The 19,969-nt window shown below is 36.5% G+C and overlaps 1 protein-coding gene across 3 annotated transcripts in view; it reads right to left on the reverse strand.

The window, feature by feature from the left end:
* Nucleotides 1-19,969, reverse strand: part of LOC136857887 (F-box/LRR-repeat protein 20) — a 201,344-nt gene that overhangs the window by 122,732 nt on the left and 58,643 nt on the right. For all 3 annotated transcript variants that reach the window (XM_067136925.2, XM_067136924.2, XM_067136923.2), the window contains 2 exons: nucleotides 17,430-17,737; nucleotides 581-784 (listed from right to left, as the gene is read on the reverse strand). In XM_067136925.2, coding sequence (XP_066993026.1) covers nucleotides 581-784; nucleotides 17,430-17,737 — 512 coding nt within the window. The remainder of the gene's footprint in view (nucleotides 1-580; nucleotides 785-17,429; nucleotides 17,738-19,969) is intronic.

Below are 19,969 nucleotides of genomic sequence, written 5' to 3' on the forward strand. Positions count from 1 at the left end.
AACCTTCTGTACAAAACTTCCTCCAAAATTTTGCTCTGATGACAAGCATAGTCCTTATCTAAATCAACAAATGTCATTATCAAATCCTCCCAAAGTACCCTCCTTTTCAAATCTGCCTCAATGAAAATAGTCAATACTGCTGATCTTCCAAATTATTCCTTTTAATAATATTAATAATAAAATTGACTTTAAGTCACACTAACTCCTTTTATCATTTTTGGAGATTCCAAGTTTCAGAACTGTGTCTCAAAGATCTCTTACCTGCCCATAAATCTACTGACACCAGGCTGATGTATATGAGCACCTTCAAATACCACCGAACTGAGCTGGGATTCAACCCACCAATCAGAGCACAGAGGACCAGCATGCAATCGAGCTACTCTGCCTGGCTTGTTCCTTTTGAGGTTGCCTTTCCACCTTGTCTAACTATCGACTGAACAAATTTACATGTTCAAGATGCAAATTCAGGAATAAGAAGGAAGATAACATGGTGATTAATATAAGAAGAATTAGGAAAAGGCACATGACCATGATAATGGTTTATTCTATGGTACAATATAGAAAATATTGAAATACTTACCTACTAATGATAGGACATTCCCTTTTAACTCGTGAGGTTTGCATGTTAGGTCCAAGCTGCTCAGATTAGGCCCACATCTTTGGAGTAGTCCATTAAGCCTAATGAAATTAGGTAAGGTCTTTCCACGAGGAAAAAGAGAAGAGATTTCCAGATGTTGTTCATACACCCACATACTCAAAGCTGTTGCCTGCCACCGTTTGCACACTACAGAGAGAAAAATGAGAATATTAGTTTGGATGTGGTAACATATTACATAAGAGAAAACTACCAAGGCTTATTGCTTTTGTTTATAATAAATGCAAAATCTGATTTAAAATGTACCAAGAATTGTGTGCAGGCTTAATTATAAAAGGATGCTTAAAGATTTGAGCAAATCATTTTTCATGACTTTCATGACCATATCCTAAAATATTTCATGATTCAATCCAAACAAGCAATAATGAATTGGAAAGAATGCCCACAAATCAACCTTTTGGCACTTTCAACAAGTGTCCCCACTCGCATTCTTTCTAATTAATTGTATTTCTTTATATTTTTTACGTAATATAAGTGTGAGTTTTAAGTCCATTGACAAATTTCATGGGGTGATTTCTGACTGAAAATGTACAAGAGATACTGAAACAACAAATCCCAGGAGTGGAATTCAGAAGTGTGGAAAGGTCCAAATTTAAAGACACTTGTAAGCTGTGCAGAGAACACCTGCATTAGAACATCTGCAAGAGTAAGGGAGATAGTGAAGGAAGTTTTGAAAGGAAAAAGAAAGCAAGGCAAAAATGGAACAGAGATCTAAAAGGAAAAATTTAACAGGAATTATCAAGAAATTAAGAGGAGATATAAAAAAATTTACTAATTAAAGAAGAATGCCAGTTCTTTAGTTAGTTGTAGGGTGTTTTTAATAGACCTGTCTTCTTTGATAGATTTTTTTCTTTTAGTATTTGGTTGAGTAGTTTATTTGCATTGTAACTTAATGCATCTTTGAAATTTGCAATTGATCTGATGGGACACAAGTATTTGTGCATTTTTGGGAGGTTGCTTAGGTTGACATTTTTTGTGATGTGTATATATTGCCTCCTTTTTGTTAATGATTTGCTTTTATTTTTGATGTGTACTATTTTTGGATCTGCATTGATGTCTGTGAAATGATATGAGCTGTCATATGTGCTCCAAATGCTGAATGTTGATTGTATCTAACAGTATTTGTGTGCACAGGAGTATATATTAATTATTAATGCATTCAAACATGTGTAATATTGAATACCAAGCACCTCTCACTATGGTATTTCAGAGAAGATGCTGTTATAAAGTGTTTGTTAAATTTCACCACCTCATTTATAAGTCATCTCAATTTTAAATGCAATTGGCATGTAGTAACTTAGTCTCACTATCTATAGACCTAATATTCTACTTGTAAAATGGGGTTTGTAACTGGATATTCAATAATAATAACAATAATAATAATAATAATAATAATAAAATAATAAAATAATAATAATAATAATAATAATAATAATAATAATAATAATAATAATAATAATAATAATAATAATAATAATAATATCTAGTGTAGAATTTACATTTTGCTTGGTTTGTATTTGTGGCACTGGAGTTTGGTTGACATTTTAGTTCATAAACTCCTGATTTGTGTTAGGTGGATGTTTTCTTTCATGATTTGTTTTTTTATCTGTATTTTGTTTTTGTCTGTTGTGCTCATTGGCATGGATATTACTCTAGATGGATATTACACTCGGCCCTGCTAATTTGTGCATGTTTGGGTAGTTGGATTAGTTTTCTATTCTGTGCGACGTCTGAGTGGTTTTCCTGTATATTTTGTATGACAGATTTTGATTATTTCTACTGATTGTGATGTCTAAAAATTGTGTTTTCTTATTAGTTTATAATTCCATTGCAATCTAAACTTGATTGATCTGTGTAATGAATTGACTGTGTTTAATAACTGCTGTTTGCAGTGTAATCACATATGCTTATTACTTTATCTACGAATCTGTTCCAGTGTAAGATCCCTTTAGATAGCTGGTTGGTTAAATTGTTTTCAAGGTTATTTAAGAGTATGTTTGCTATTATTCCTGATAAGTGAGCCCATGGTTAACTCTTATTTTGTATAATAGATTTTATCTGTGAATGTAAAACTGTTTTGGTGTAAGGTTGTTATTAGAAGGTTATTTTGTTTATTTTCTGTGGTGATTTTCTAAAATTTTAATTGATTCTTCTATTGATACTGTACCCATAAAATTTGGTGGTTAATTAACCTGTATTTACGAGCCAGCATCATTTATTATCGGCGAGCTGTGCCAACATGTAATAAGTGGCTTGATAATTTTCAGCAAGGCAAATGTATTGATCAGCTCGCCCACCTTTCTATCGAGGCAGCATGAGAATCACGTGCCAAACTGGATTTCTCAAGGGTAAGCTCTGCACCTGTGCACGCCCGATCGCTCTCCACAAGGTTCCGGAATAGTCCCAGCCAATAAATGTAGACCAGTGCGAACCAATAACCTGCTACAATAAAAGACACACCTCCGAGCCGAAGGCTATAAAACCTTAAGCTCACATTAAATCATTCTCTTCCTGGTATCTGATTTTCTGCCTGGACTACGTCTTATTCTGCGATGCTCATTCTACCCTGATTTTAAGGACATCAGCTCGCTCTGCTATTTTGGTTATTAATTTACTCCAATCGAATATTGCCGTGTGGATAGATCTACAAGCATCGAATCTAAGTTAAGTGTGATATTCAACGATTTGGTAGAGTCTCGCCTGGTTTGTGCACCCTCTAACATTTATATTGTCAGTTACAGCTAATTTCAACCTTAAATGTGAAGAAGACTACAATCCACCGGATATCGTCGCCAACTTCAAGATGCACTCTACAATGTCAAGCGGAACATCATCTTCATCATGGGATGTCAACTTCCCTGCTAAGCGTGTAAGGCAATTCTAGAGGATGAACGTGATGGACGCACTGGAATATTGAAGACACCGGACAGGAATCGAACCCCATCCTAAAATTTAAGTACCATCTTTTTTAAATCTATCTGTTCATCTGTGTAGAAAGTAGATCTATCTTCTTTAGCCAGTAGTTCTATTAATTTTGCAGTATTCAGTCATATTTCACACTTCCAATCTTAGTAGGGACAAGGTAGACTTGTTACATGTGTGATGATGATGCTTGTTTAAATGGACCTAACATCTATGTCATCGGCAACTAATGGTACAAAATGAGACGAAATGTTATGACAATTTAAAAATCCATAATCCTCCACTGACCAGAATTTGAAAATGTGAGGACGAAGAATGAATGGATGAAGTTATTACAATAAGTGGATCCGACCCGCAATGCCCCACATTCCCAGAAACTAGCATTAAACCATAGTATTACTGACCAAGGGACTGCTTCTAAAGCACAATACGGAGTCGATGATGCTTGTAGTCGAAACAGGTCCAAAATCCAGGTCATCGGCACCTCATAACGGAACCTATCGCTAGGAAAGTAGAATCATGCTATTTGTCATGTTGCGGTACTAATCAAAAGTAGCGTAGACTCGTGGTATTCCACACATTATGGTACTATTCACAGGTAATGTAATGTGCATGTGTAACACAGACCTATGGTATTTCGCACATTGCGGCGCTATTTACAACCAACGCAAACCTATACAGGCAACACAAACTTATGGCGTTCCTCACATCAGTGAACTAACCACAGGAACTCACACTATCCCATGGCGTTCCTCACATAGTGGGTACTAAGCATAGGCAAGGCAAGGTGGTTAGGACCCCTCCATCCGCCATTTGGGACGTGCCACGTGGGAGTATCACCTCTCCCCCTGCTACGCCAGCGCAGTAGGTTCGTGGTGTTAATGTGTTAACTCTATTAGTGTAGTTTAATGTAGTTCATCTTCTGAATGATTTTTCAATCTTATGCCTATATTTAAAGTCATACCAAAAAAATTGACCTCTCGATTAATATTGGATTTAACTTACAATTGTGACATTTTGAGATACTGTGAGATGGAATTGGATATAGTTATATTTTATTAAAATTGAATTGAGTTTCATCTATGCATTGTCCGACAGTTAGGATTGTGTTACCTGGTTTTTCAGATTAATTTCAAGATTGTTGATAGACTTAATAATCATTAATAATAATAACAACAAACTCCAGTTACGAGATCGGATTAAACATTAAATTAATGGTCGTAAGCAATAAATAGTAAGTGATTATTCTTGGAAATTATATTTAGAGTGGTCTACGTTATGAATTTGCCTGGAATATTGGTGATCGTGTGGGATAAAATTATAGTGATTTTGAAGCTTGTGTCTTGGGAACACAGCAGTGTAATTTTGGAGCACGTCTTAGTCACATTGCTTATGTGTAAGGATAATAATAAATTAATTTATGCTTACCGATCACGTATTAGCAATTTGAGGCGATAATCCACCTAATGGTAGTGATTATTGTTTTCTGTCAGATCTTCGGATGGTAACCTTTAATTCTAATTGATTAATTGATTATCGTCGTACACAAATAACACATTCTGTGAAAGTGATAACTCTATTTCGACCACATACCACATGTTAAGTCGAGCATGTTTAACAAACCTTGACACAGTTGTGTCGTGTTCATTTACCTTCTCCCCTAAAGTTATAGTTGTGGTCGAATCGCCCTTGAAATTCGTGTCCTATAATCCTCATTTTTTTCAAATCACCTTTCCTTACTTTTCCTAGTCATTTCATGTTTTATTTTATTCATATATTCCCCAAGTCTAGCGCTCGATATCATTATTTATGCTTAAGGCATGAAAAGTTCCTTGTATGTGCTGCTCACTCTACGGAGAGTTCGTACTGCAATGCTCCTCCCCTTAACCAATTAGAGCTCTTGATCTTGTGAGCTCTGTCTACCTCATCTAGTGGGCGAGGACCACCATTAAGGTGTTGGTGCTTGAGTGAGATGGATCATCGGTGTCCTTCGTGTCTCCTGTGAGACCAGATTTCTGCCTGCATAATGGATAATTCATCTGGGTGAGAGGGCTTTCTCTCGCCCTCAGAGCTGGTTTTACTTCTACCTTCAGGGAACATCCCCTGACCGTATGGATTATTTACTAATTTTTGAATTATCATTTCGACATGAGTATGGAAGGTGACGCTAATGCGTCCCTTGTGATTCCTGGAATTCCTGCATGTACTCAAGTGAATTTGCGTCTTCTTACAGCATCCATGTGTTTTGAAAAAAAAAACTATTACTTGAAATTAAGGCGTTTTTGGTCTCCTAAAATAATTCAGTCTTCCTATCTCAGCTTTAAATTTATATAAAACTCAAAACATATTTGGGTTTCCTTGTAAAACTAGGTTAAATTTATTAATATCTAAACCAGATAAACGTGTTCTGATCACATATTCATGCTTATCAGTTACGTCGAATGGATAAAGTATGATGTTATTAAAGCTGGCAATGAAATCACCCCACTGTGTAAAGTTTTTGTGCCATGCAAGTTCTCCCCAAGAGGATGGAAATTTTATTTCATTTTCTCTGTCTTAATTTCTTTCCTGGTTCTTTCTTTTGATTTTTACTTGTAAATTTTGTGTTTTGCGAGGCAGACACGTTGCCACACACAATAGTGCTTCGTTCGGCAACAGTGCCAGCTGCCAGTGCTCGCCATACTGCTCGATGTACTCATGGAAAAGCAGACTTGATTGACGTGTGTTCTTGCCATTACTAAGAGTATAAATAAGGAATTGCCCTTTAAGGTCAATATTCACGTCACAAAGCTTTTTATTCTTGTAAACGTTTCACCAGCGAAGATGAAACACTGGTTAATAGAGCAAACACCTGAAAAGCCTTACATCTGATTACATCTATTGGTGAAAAATATCTAATTTCCTCCATGGGAACTTAGAATTTTCCATTCGTGTATGCATGTACACGCATCACGAGAAAACGGCTGAAGAGAATTTTATGAAAATTTGGTACGTAAATTCGGGGAATGAGCCACTACAATCTAGGCTATAAGTCATTCTATTCATGCTGAGTGAAATGGTAGTTTAGGGGAAGGCCTAAAATTCAATTCTCAAATACTTATATTATTAGTAGTCCTATCGATAAATACTACATAACTAAAGTTACATAGAATTAAATTTCCGATCATTTATGTCTTATACATTTTTACCGTACTGGCTATTATAACACAGATTTCATGAATTTCAATTTTTGTTGCTAAGTCCACATCACGAGAAAATGGGTGAACAGAATTTAATGAAAATTGGTATATATAGTCGGGGAAGAAGAAACTATAGTCTAAGCTATAACAATTTTATTGACCCTGGATGAAATGCTAGTTTAGGGGCAGGCGCCTAAAATTTAATTTTTAAATACCTATGTTATTGGTCCTATAGAAAAATGCTACATAACAAAAGGTATAGAGATTACAATTTCCGATCATTTATGTTTTATTCAGTTTTACCGTACAGACTATGATAAGAGTAAAATTTCAGAGTCGGAAGAAAACTAAATGTGAAGGCCTACAATATCGAAAGCGCATAACATTGATCAACAATAAAATTACATTGACCATTGCTTTTTGTGATGTTCTTTGCCTCTTATGGTGCCCTCAACTCCGATAGATGGGATTACTGTTGCGTACCGAGTATAACAGCCTGACTGAATATTGGCGGGAAATAGCTGGGGAGTTAAAAAAATTTTTTATTTAGCATGCAATTCCTCTGGTTCATACACTGTCTGATACTGCTGGTACATAACACACTGGTTCATCATAGCATTCCAGCTATTCGATCTCTACTCTGATGTGCTTTTTGAACGAGCAGTGTGCACATTTGACAGAGGCTCACTTAGTAGTATGACCTGGTCGAGAATTACAATTTAGGCCTATTCCAAATTATAGCACCACAATTCACTAAATAATTCAAAATTCAATCCTGAAAAGAGATGTTTCTTAAGAAAAAAGTCTTCCTCTTCACTTTTATTAAATTTTACATTAATTTTATTCCAAATTAGCAGTGAAGAGGAGTTTTGTCCTCTGGCTTGGAGGAAAAATTTGCCTCCAACTCAGATTTTTCCGCCGCCAGTGTAGTGAAATGAGATTTTCTGACTCATCGGGTACTCCTAGGAAACAGATTAGTAAAAGGGCATAGATTTGCCCTAGGACTCTCCACTATTTGACTCCCACCCCCTGAAAAATGTCGAAGAGTGTTTAACGATCATGGCTGTCTGCAGCTTGGTCATTCCAGCTCTGGAACTTTGGACTGTTAGATCGTCAGCATAGTACTGTTCGTTAAAATTGAGAAAATCTGTGGCTTTTCATTTGATCGAGTATTTCATATTGCTTTTAATCCCGCCATTCCTACTGACGTCGTTGTAATGACCTATGTTCATTTCACTCGGGAAAACCACTAAGACAGTCTTTCTGAAGATGTAAAAAATGAGGTGGAGAGTGAGTGTCTGCCATTATAATGAAAACTCCCCAACCGGATTGTGACTGATGGTAGGCAAGCGGGCCTACCGTTACAATGAAAATTCCCTAACCCAGTCTTCATAAGAGAAAAGACGTTTGGTGACTTCCCCGCCGCGTTTCTAGGGTAACGTTAAGAGTTATGCAATATAATTCAATCTTGCTCACAAGGTGTACACTGCCTAACCTAGAATTCTGTATACAATGTAGAATTCCGTAGCGAAGCACGGATACATCAGGTAGTATTATATAATTTATTCTTACCCGAATATATAATTTGTAATCCATAATTGTGAAACACACTGTAACTTCCAGAATGGTATAACTAGATGAGAACGATGGAGAATATTCTGTACATTATAATCTATGTATTAGGCACTCTCGAATTTTTGAGAAGGTATATTTTGTAATGTAGCTTTCTAGAAGCCTGACCAGGCACATATATAAGGTGGTGGTCCTGATGGTAACGAGGTGTGATTGGTAAAAGAGTTATTGGTTAGAGAGTTATTGTTTAGCACGAGTTTCAATGGTGAACATGCGTTAACTGACATGCTAAGTTCGGCACTCATCTGTTTCAACTGTGTTTTAAGGTTGCAATCTCCATGTGAAGTGACATGCAGTTGTTTCAAAATGGCGGCTTTGTTAATGTTCTCGGAGTGAAATGGTTTTTTTTTTTTTCTTGTGATGCATTGATTAAGGTTATGTGTGTGTTAATTTGTAAATAAATGTGATTAAATAATTGTACCAACTGATGGCATATCATGTGCGTCTTTGTGGATACGTAACAGCGAACAATTTTGTCTCATGAAGTGAATATATCTCTATGAACTACGTCACATATTTTCAAGGATGATTCACATGTTGGTGCATCTAAAAGTTACAAACAGCATTTACTAACTGAAAAATTAAAGGCGATACGCCGGGTTCGATCCCAGGCTTTGTTAACGACGTATGGGGAGAGCCAGTATCGGTTCACTGTTGCTGCTGAATGGCCTAGTGGAAGTCCAAACCTCAATCAATTGGATTATTCTCTGTGGCACAAGCTCGAAGAGATGGCATGTCTAAAGCGGCACAGCAACATTGAGATGTTAAAAAAACACTCACATCAGCTGACAAAAATGGACACGATTCATGCAGCTATTGATGAGTGGCCTCAACGCATTCGCCACTGTGTTGCTGCACATGGCGATCGTTTCGAAAAAGAGTATGTTCATTCCACAGCATTTCTTGTGGTTTTTCAGAATATATGTATATTAATGGGTTTGCACAGTTTTATTTAGTAGTTATATGCATAGAAAGTACTGACAGAACTTATAGCAGTAGAGAGAGAGAGAGTGTGTATCAAGATTACTGCCTATTCTCCAATTTACAATCTCTACGGTTCCTTTGAGTCACTTGTTAAGGACCTGGCGCGGCACTTTCACTCTCACTTTCGTCAATGCTCTTCGCACTCTAGTAACTTTCAGTAGTGTTTGAATAAACTCCAACTGCACCTGATTATGTCCATGAGGTGTAACAACCTCAGCAGTTTTTGGATCTCCAGTCGTCATAGATTCCATGCCGGTCGGCGTCCTGAAACTGTCAAGGGCTGATGTGCACCAGCATTCCCACGTAAAAGGATTTCATGCACAGGCGTCGTTTGGAAAGCAACACCATCTGCTCAATATCAAAGTCCTGCGATGATTGGCAAGTTGTGACGGGGGCAGGCTAGTGTAATTTGGGAGCTCCTTGTGATGAGTCAGCACATAGGCGGCAAGTGTGTGATCGCCGTTTTGCTCGAGGACAGGCTCTAGAGCAGGGATGGCGAACCTATGACATGCGTGCCACCAGGTGACACGTGAACACGACTTGTGTGGCACATATACAACATGCTAACAGTTCTTAACATGTAATAAATAGGTCGAAAGTCTAGCAACATAGCATATTTTAATGTTAGGCTTTAATAAAGAAGTATGTATCAATTCTATGGCCTTTCTTACAAACTTTATTACGTTAAAGAAAAAATATACCTTATTAAAATGTACACGAACAACATGTAATTTTCCGTGATGTGTGCAAAATAAAATCATGTAATACAATCTACTACCTAAATGAAGTCATATGATGGGTTTCATGATGATTTTAAAGGAAAATAACCGATGGCACACTAGACAGTAGAAAATAATAAACCAGACCTTAACTGACACGCTAGTCGGCAAAGGTTTGCCATCCCTGCTCTAGAGCAACTCGTGTGCTACACCCATGACGGAGCAGTCCCATTTAGGATCCCCTCTGCTCACCCTGAATGGGGAAGAGGCTATATAAAAGGTGCCCTAAACATAGGCAGTCTAACTTCTCAACTGACTGGATTACCGTGTTCAGTGCGGTAGAAACATAAGAAAGATTTGTAACATGAATATAGCTACCTGGAATATGCATACTCTGATGGACATTGACGTAGATAACTGACCAGAGCGACATACAGCAATAATAATTATTTTAACAATGTTGGTTCAATCCTGTCCGTATTGACTTTTTCTATACAACACTTTTCTGCCTTGTCAATACTTTATAATTTTTATACTTAATTACCGTACATGTTTCGAGAGTTAACTACTCTCTTCTTCAGCAGTGCCAAAACATCAAACTAAATCTTTGGACTTTATACATTTGTACAAATAAAGTTATCAACAGAACAATTATATATAAATACTGAAATCATTAAAATATTTCTTTGTGTCTCAACTGTTTACTTACTATGCCATTTGGTAAAAACTTTAAAATAGAATTTCAAATCATAAAAAGGGTAAAACCTATTAAATTAGTCACTATATACTAAAATTTAAAATCTGCTCTGCTCTTGGAACTTAAATCCTTATTTACACCTAAAAAATAAATAAAATGTTTGTGTCTAAATTTACACTTACTATGTCATTCAGTAAACACTTTAAATTAGAATCATTTTCATTCATAAAATAATAAAACCTATTTAGTCACTATAGGTTGAATTTTAAATATTTTCTGCTCTCTTCTTGAAATTTCTCCTTTCCGTAAGTCCTAAAAAAAGGAAGACATTATATTTAAATTTCTAATTTGTAATCCAATTGTCTTATTTATTCCAATAATTGTCAAACTTACTGTTATATTTCTGAGACCTTTCACATAAATCTGAAATTTCTCCTCTTAATCCCGTCTGACCACGCGATTCATTTTAACCATGAAATTCCTTTCAAATAAACAACCAACAAACAAACTTTGGAGAGTTTTAAAGAAAAAGACGACAGCTCAGATGATAAGCGAATTTTATTTTTTACTTACTTCAGTTTCATCTGGTACCAAATTCATCCAAAAATTAATATTAGACCAGTCTGAATCAAACAAACATGTCCTTGCTCCTTCGCTGTCACTGACCTTATGAGGCGAGCTGCTACTTGTCGCTATGCTGCCGGTTACGTAATGTAGGGGAGGGAGCGGGAGCATGTCAACGACCGGAACTATTTCTTCCACTCTCTCTTTCTCTCCTTCTTCCTTATACGATTGTATGCTAATTGAACAATGACTTACATGACCATCTGCGGATCACGAAAAATTTCCCAGCTTTTGTATGGGATGAGATAGAAGATAGTGTACAGGATTCATTGTATTTCATTCTCAAGAAAAAGCAGGATGTATTAGATAGGAAACTCGAAATAATGAAGAGGCGGAAAGAGGAGAAAGGGAACAATAAAGAAGAGAAACTACTATTTTCTGTGCAACTTCATGTCGCTAAATTTTATTTATATCCTCTCTGCCCTAGTACCTATGTTTTATTTTTAATGTCTTATGTATTTTATTAACTTGCCACGAGTAATATTCTTGGGTCCCTTTGGAGCAAGTATAACTTGATTCTCGCTTTCTCTCCAACCAATCAGTACACTTGGGCAGGCTTGAAGAGGCTTCTGCTTGGTGTGAGCTAGCCTGCCAAGATGAGTGGACAATCAGCCATGATGCAAGCGAGGTGTGTTTGGTGGGCAAATAAGTGACTGGCTTAGGCCTACATAATGAACCCATGATAAAATCCATTTGTGCGAGGGTTTTATACCTTCAGAACCATTTACCTTTTTGGTTGGTTGGAAGGTGTCCTCCTTTTACTTTATTCTTACTGAATTCATTTTACATGAGTGAGTACTAACTTACAAAAAAATTTCTATAAAATACTTTCCCGCCTTGTCAATACTTTACATATTTTATTATACCTAATTCCCGTACATGTTTCGAGAGCCAATTACTCTCTTCCTCAGCGGTGCCATAACATCAATAATCTTTGGACTTGGTACATTGTAACAAATGTACTTAACAACTATATCTGTATATCAAGTACCGTATTTCACGGCATAATCGTCGCACTTTTTATACCAAAATTTTCGAAAAAAATTGTAGGGTGCGACCATTATACGATGAATATTTAATACCAGTATTTGTATTACTCAAAAAATGTATTTATAACTAAATTGTATTTGATACAAATTTAAGATGCACGTAATACTCGCGTTTATACATCAAAATAATTAAAATAGTCTAAAACAAAATTCATAATTTTTCGCAACAATTCGGCGAACGTTTTTCCAACCTGAAAATAAAAATGAACGTATTAAGTTAATTTGTCATTAATTTGAGTATTAAAGTTAAAATATTACACTTGCAAAAAATTATCGCTTTGTTGTGAAATGCGGACTTACCGGTACGCAATTTATTCCAAATCTTCGGTGTCGCTATCGCAGGTTTCGCTATCTGATGCGCCGTCCTCACCTCTGTTAATACCAGTATCAGATTCTTCGTCTCCCTGCCACACTGCGTCATCTTCGGAACCGTCTAGTGCATATTCTTAGGCATCGTTTTCCCCTTGAAAATGATGTAAGGCGGCAACTTTCTCCCGTCAGCTGTAATGGCTAGCATTGCCGTGCATCGCATCTTCTCACTACCGCTAGTTTTCATGAATACACTCCGTGATCCTTTTAGCGCAATAGTGCTGTTGCGAGGCATATCAAAAAAGATTGGAGTCTGATCGGCATTACCGATTTGAGAAAGCAAGTACGAAGTTTCCTTGCGCAAACGTATGACAAATCGGTGAAAATTTACAATCTTGTCCGTGTAATCAGCAGGCAACTTTTGGCTTAGTGTTGTTCTCCTTCGCACTGACAGATTGTGTCGTCGCATGAACCCCTTAATCCACCCACGAGTCGCCTTAAACTGAGTTACCGGTATGTTGTGTTTGCGCGCTACCTCCTGTCCCTTAATTTGTAACATTTCATATGATACACTGCAGCCATTGTTACGTATTTCACTAACGTACCTAAACACTTCTTCGTCAATTATAGGAAACTTCTCTGTTTTAGGACCTCTAAACGCGCGTCTAGAAGGGTTTGTGCTTTTTAGCTTGTTTTTTTTACTTTCCGCCGTCACGCACCAACTTTTCACTCACAGAAAATTTTCTTTCTGCAACTCTGTTCCCGTGCTGTTCAGCGAAGGCAATTACACTTAGCTTGAAGCCCGCAAAATAGTTTCTATATTTACCCATAATCGCTTATAAATGCTTCACACGTTAATGTTTTGCGATATAAATGACTTTCCGTAATTGTTCACTATTAAAACAAATTATTTCTGCCAACACCCAAAACACAAATTAAAAACTTAAATTCTCACGCACACATGTCTACAGTAATCACGTAAATCTGAAACAAATAAATGCATCTGTGATCTGTCCATTCCAGAGCAGCCAATACTGTTAGGCAGCAAGGAAGCATGCAACAATTTATCAGTTTAGCTCGTTGGTTGCGACACACTACTGCGCATGCGCAAAGCTCGCAAACTCGCTCTGGCTAGCGCGGTGTAGATCTACTGTATAGTTGACTGTATTCCGAGACGTCAGTAACAAACATTCATTTTTTTCAATTTCTTTTAAACATACGGTAATTAGGTTAATATTTCTTCCCAGTTATTGATGATTTTACATTACATTACTGACGAGTTTATAAAATAAAACTTTAACAGCATTGGATAATAATTATCTTGACTGCTTGGATAAAAGGTTTCATCCCATGCCCGGACACTTATGACGTAGTAGTAAGATAAGAGTTTAGCGATGACAACTGAGACATCGTAAATAATTCGGCTGAATAATTCCGTGGAAATCTACGTTATCGTCTTGGATTTCACTTCGTGCGCAATAACACAGGAGCCGGCCCCATGGAGCCTTACACGGAGGCCTCGGGTTCAATTCACGGCCGGGTCAGGGAATTTTACCTGTATCTGAGGGCTGGTTCGAGGTCCATTCAACCTACCTAGCCGGTATTTCCTGGCGACGTTGTCGATAAGCGATAACTTACAGCCTTACGTATTTCAAATGGGAACTCATAATATGTAGGTGGTGATTAAATAGTACACTGTCTCGCGACCACGTTGTCAAACTGCCGATAGCCTACCGGTAAGCATAATATGTAGGTGGTGAATAAATAGTACACTGTCTCGCGACCACGTTGTCAAACTGCCGATAGTCTACCGGTAAGCCATGCGTCGTATTATATACCGGTATTATTTATTTATACGTTGTGCAACATGTCGCAAACGTGACTGTGTTGCCAAATTGCCCATAAACCATACACGTATTTAAATTGCGCATTCATGTGCAACTTACGTTGCAGTTCCATTTACCTTTTAACCAGATTAGTGAACAAAATTTGGACGTGCGACGATTATGTAATTAAAGGTTTAAAGTCCGATTTTTGTATTGAAAATAAAGGATGCGACGATTACGCGGTGGCGACGATTATGCCGTGAAATACGGTATATCCGTTACAATGTACCAAGTCCAAAGATTATTGATGTTTTGGCACCACTGAGGAAGGGAGTAACTGGCTCTCGAAACATGTACAGGAATTAGCGATAATAAAAAATGTAAAGTATTGACAAGATGGGAAAGTATTTTATAGAAATTTGAATAAAAGTCAATACAGACAGGAATAACCAACATGGTGAAAATAATCAATACTATGTTACAGACGCCAAGGCGTTACTACCTATCTGAAGACGACATGTAAGTTCATCATGATTCCAATTTTATTCTTCCCTTTGGGACTGGTCAAATATGACTCCTGGATATTTGTTTTCTCCTCTGAACTGCTTGCATCTTTAGGATCTCAAGGAAGAAATTGTAGCCTACGTTCTATCTCTGGTCCCATTAAATTTTCTAACTAAAATGTAAAACTTTATTATGATTAATGTAGTTTATACCTCCTAGGAGTTTTGATTGTAAATAGTATGCTGGTAATGTTGCTACAGCCACCTTGGTAATAACATATTTATTAATTGCGTAACTGAGAATACGGTACTGTTGAAATTCCTTTAAACATTAATGGTATTGAGCAACTTAATGGGTTTAATTTACTGACGGTATAGAGACCACGTGAGATTTCGCCTAGGTTTCGGAATCTCTGTTTGGGGTTTTGTATTCAGTGCTATTCTTATCCTACTTCTTTAATTTCATTTATTGCTGTTTTAAGCATTTAACTTCTTGTTGTACTTCTTTCCTTCTTTGGGTTTATCCCATTGTTATTTCTGCTTTCATGATTGATCACTTCTGGGCTTTATGGGCATGTTGTCATTTCCTTGGCAACTGTCCTTGGTGACAGTGATTGTTTTTTTTTTTTTTTTTTGTTTTTTTTTATAATTGGAGCGGGTGTGACCTACATGATTTGACCTGTATTGATCTTGCTTCTTGGTGAAGATTTGCTACTTGTTTGATTTTTCTTCCATTTCTTGGTCACATTTTTTTGTCTTTTGGGAAAGATTATACGTATTAAGTTATTTTTACTTTTCTGGAATAAATAAGACAATTGAATTACAGATTAGAAATTTAAATATAATGTTTTCTTTCTTAGGACTTAAGGAAAGGAGAAATTTCAAGAAGAGAACAGAAAATATTTTAAATTCAACGTATTAATTTTAAAATCTTTAAGAAAAAATAAAAATGGTTACAAGAAAATGTACCTAATCATTCTCATTCATGTCGTTCATACGAATGTGTATCACACCGACACACGGAATAAAATGAACGGAAATTCAATTTTATAGGCATCTCTGAACAGTTGGAGATAAAGTTTGTCATGTTTTTTGGCCACGTGAAGAGAGAATACTAGAAACTGTCACCGGCACAACTCTCTGAAATACATTCATTAAAATTATGAAGTAAGAATGAACACAAATGCACTCGCACAACTACCGCATGTAAAACTGATCAATATGTCTCGTATATCATCAACATAAGACTTTGACAGAGTGAAAAGCACAGAACTGCAACAAAAAACACATGGCCTACAACTCCAATGTAACTACACACAGAAAGAATGTCAACAGCGCGCGAACCACACAATAACAAACTTATTCTTTCACCCTGATTAACGGAGTTGCTAACCTCTCTCGCTTATAGGATGTTTGCCGTCCTGAATTCCCAGTTGTAAAGCACACACACTGCTGTAATGAGCGGGAAAGACAATACACAAAAGTGGCGGATGATAAATTGCCCAAATAAAGCATCAAATAATAAGCTTGCAAATGAGGTTGTGTAAATTACACAAGCATATAAGAATTTATCCTAAGGAAGAGTATTAACCGTACTGGAGGTTATATTGGTCAAAAGTAGGAAGTAAAAATTATCGGGAAATCGGATGAAGAGTAAAAACGTGGAAAGTTTCCGGGTAAATCGGAAGGGTTGGCAGGTATGTATATGTCTGAGTTAAAATGGACTAATTCAGGTGGAACTTCCTCAAAATGCAGATTGAGTTGCCAGACAGGTTCAATGACTCCGTGTATTATGGAGAAAATTTAGAATAAGAAGTCTAAAAAGAAAAAGAAAAAATTAGAATAAGCTGAACAAGTGAAGCAACTGGAGTAATGATAAAGTTAGAAGCTTCCGAGTACTTACTCCTATGCCAGGGAGACTGCATCCTAGGAAGCAGCAGCTTATCATGGATTAAAAATTAACATTATCTCACCACAACACCGACTTTCATGATGATTCTTGAAACAAATTCATTGGGAATGCATAAATAGATGCCTTTTGTTTTGCAGACTCATGCAGGCTAAAAGACTGAACAAGAACGTATATTCCGACGTAGAAAATGTTATTCATATTGATATAATTGATACCACATAAAATTCTTTGCCTGAATATTGTAAAGTATTTCTATTTATCTGCAAAAAAATCAACTTCATAGATTAAGAATAAGTACAAATATTGTCCAACAAAAGTAAAAATTTTCAATGAGAATTACTTTTTTCTTAAAGAAGTCATGGAATATGTTATCCAGAAAATGAAAAGGAAGAATAGTTCTACATGAAATACTACAAACCTCTTTCAATTCGGATTCTTTCCCTCTGGGATAGAAAAGAAAATATATGCATGAGGCAATCATCGTTTAAAATATGTACTTTACATTTACTCTCATCAATCTCCTCATCTTCACAAGGCAGAGGCTTTGATACTGAATTCCTTATTGCCAATTTCTCATGCTCTTCATCTTCATTAGGATTTGCTCTGTTACGTCTCCACTGAACTCTGCCATCAGGAAGCTCTATGGGCTGGTGCCAACTATCAGCTGGTGCAACAATCAGTTGATGTCCATTCAAATAATATGATTGTGCGGGAGCATTCAGTGCCCTGTGATTGGAGAATAGAACAATTAAATTACTTATAATAACAGGAGGCAATAAGAATATTCAAGAGGACTCTTAAAGAGATCCCTTCCAGTATTTCTTAAAAAATAATTATTCAATATTTGAGCACCACTGCTGGAACCAACTTACTATAAAACATTCACATAAAACAACAGTTACTTTATAATTGTAACAAACATTTACACAGTATACAACCATCAAATTAATGTCTTTACAGTAGATACAAGTTTAATAACTTGCACATTAATTCATACAGTCAAAATTGAATCAAGTTACAAATTAGAGCAAATTTTGCAGCAGTATCAGAACTTTACATCCCAGGTCACCTACAACCCCAAGAATTATTTATTCACGAACAGTTTTCATACCAAATTAATGTTTGTCCCACATGACTGGGACCAAAGCAAGGCACTTTTGTTCCACATTTTTGTTCATTCCAATTGTTACATACGAATATAATGGCAGGCCTATATGTTATGGTCAGAGTATTCTCAGAACTCAAACAACAATTCTGTTAAGAGTATTGGTGGCTTTGCTATGACAATACGAATGAATAGGTTTGTAATTCGAATTGTACGAATTACCAAATCATACGTAAATCGACTGGCCATGGCTAACAACTACTAAAAGAGGAAAACCTAAACTCATTTACAAAGGGTTCTTATACAACAAATATAGAAAAGGAAACGTTAAAATCGAATAAAGATAGGAAAAAAGAGAATGGTGTTCAGGTCAAAACAGATTAAAATTAGATTGTGATGAAGGATGGAGTTGAAAAATTTGGATACTGTTCATTCGTTATCCTTCGTGTGTACTCTATCCACACATGCCTACATATTAAAGCAAATGGTTCTGGTCATATCCATCCCAATTTTTTTGTCGCAGATATGCTTTTGTCATTACGTTTTGTTACGGCAGGAGTCGGGCAAGAGAGAGAATGAAAAAAAAAAAACTAAGCTGTTATCTAATATTAAGGCTGGGCATTTCCCTAGACATGAGCACCAGGATATCCACCATTGGAATATCTAACAGCAAGAGGGTAGGAGGTTGGATTTAAATCTTTAAGGACTAACTGTGAAACAATAATTAAAGGTCGTTTGATGGTGCTGGGTGTAAACAGGGACAGAAAGATCAACGCTGTGTGTTTTGCAGGTACTAGACTGGTCGCATATTTGTTTGGCTGAAGCGTTGATATCTAAGCCAATGTAGAAAGATGGACAAGTCTGCACAGAAACTGGTAGATGATGGATGAAGTGCAGTCTTCATGACCTTTAATTGTGTAGGAGTTGTTGGTGAAAATGGTGCTAGGCTTGTCTTAGAACAGCTGTGTTCACAGGAAAAAACAGCCAGAAAGAGGTGAGTGGGTTGGTGTGGTTCACAGCAAGTGAGAATGTTTTACAGGTTTGGTGAGAGCCTGAATGAGACTGTGAGACTTTTAAAATAAAACCAAAGGTGTGGGGTGAGGATGAGAGAAGACTGAATGGTTGCTTTTAAATGTGAATGGTTTGTGAAGACCTGGATGATACAGCATGTGGTTATGAAGGGCACAGGGTGAGGCTGCATGGAGAGTGTGGCGACACGAGTTCATGGCTCGGGAGACCTGGCGGTCAACCAATTGGGTGGGGTACCCTCTAGAAGTAAAGACCTTCATCAAGTTGTCATCGGAGGTAAACACTCTACGGGCTGACATATCAGTTTGACCAAGAAGACAAGGCTGAATGACACATCATTTCAAGAGAGATGGTATTTATACTGGTGAAAGAATTTGTAAGCTATGAAATAGCTATGAAATTCTAGGTGTAGAGCCCATCTCTAAAGATAATACACAATGATGTTTCTCTGGTGTACAGACCAAGAAGGTGTGACACGCTGATGCTGAATTGAAAGCACACCTGAAATTAAAAAAAAAAGTAAACCCACACTCTTAAAATGGGGAAAAACTGAGTTTTTCAAATTAGGCTCAAAAACAATAATTCTTAATATTTGATTTATTTATTTATTTATTTATTTATTTATTTATTTATGTTAATAATATATTGACAGGGCAAACTAAACAATCACCCATTGTACATTATTAATATTACGAGTCAATACGGACCAATTAAGGACCAACGTGGTCAAGTTTACATGTTACAAATCTCATGTTATGGTCTGTATTGAAATGTACTTAAAGTCAAATAACAATACTAGATTATAAATTCCACCTGTTCAATAC

The sequence above is a fragment of the Anabrus simplex genome, chromosome 1 (assembly GCF_040414725.1).
Source record: "Anabrus simplex isolate iqAnaSimp1 chromosome 1, ASM4041472v1, whole genome shotgun sequence".
Taxonomy (NCBI): Eukaryota; Metazoa; Arthropoda; class Insecta; order Orthoptera; family Tettigoniidae; genus Anabrus; species Anabrus simplex.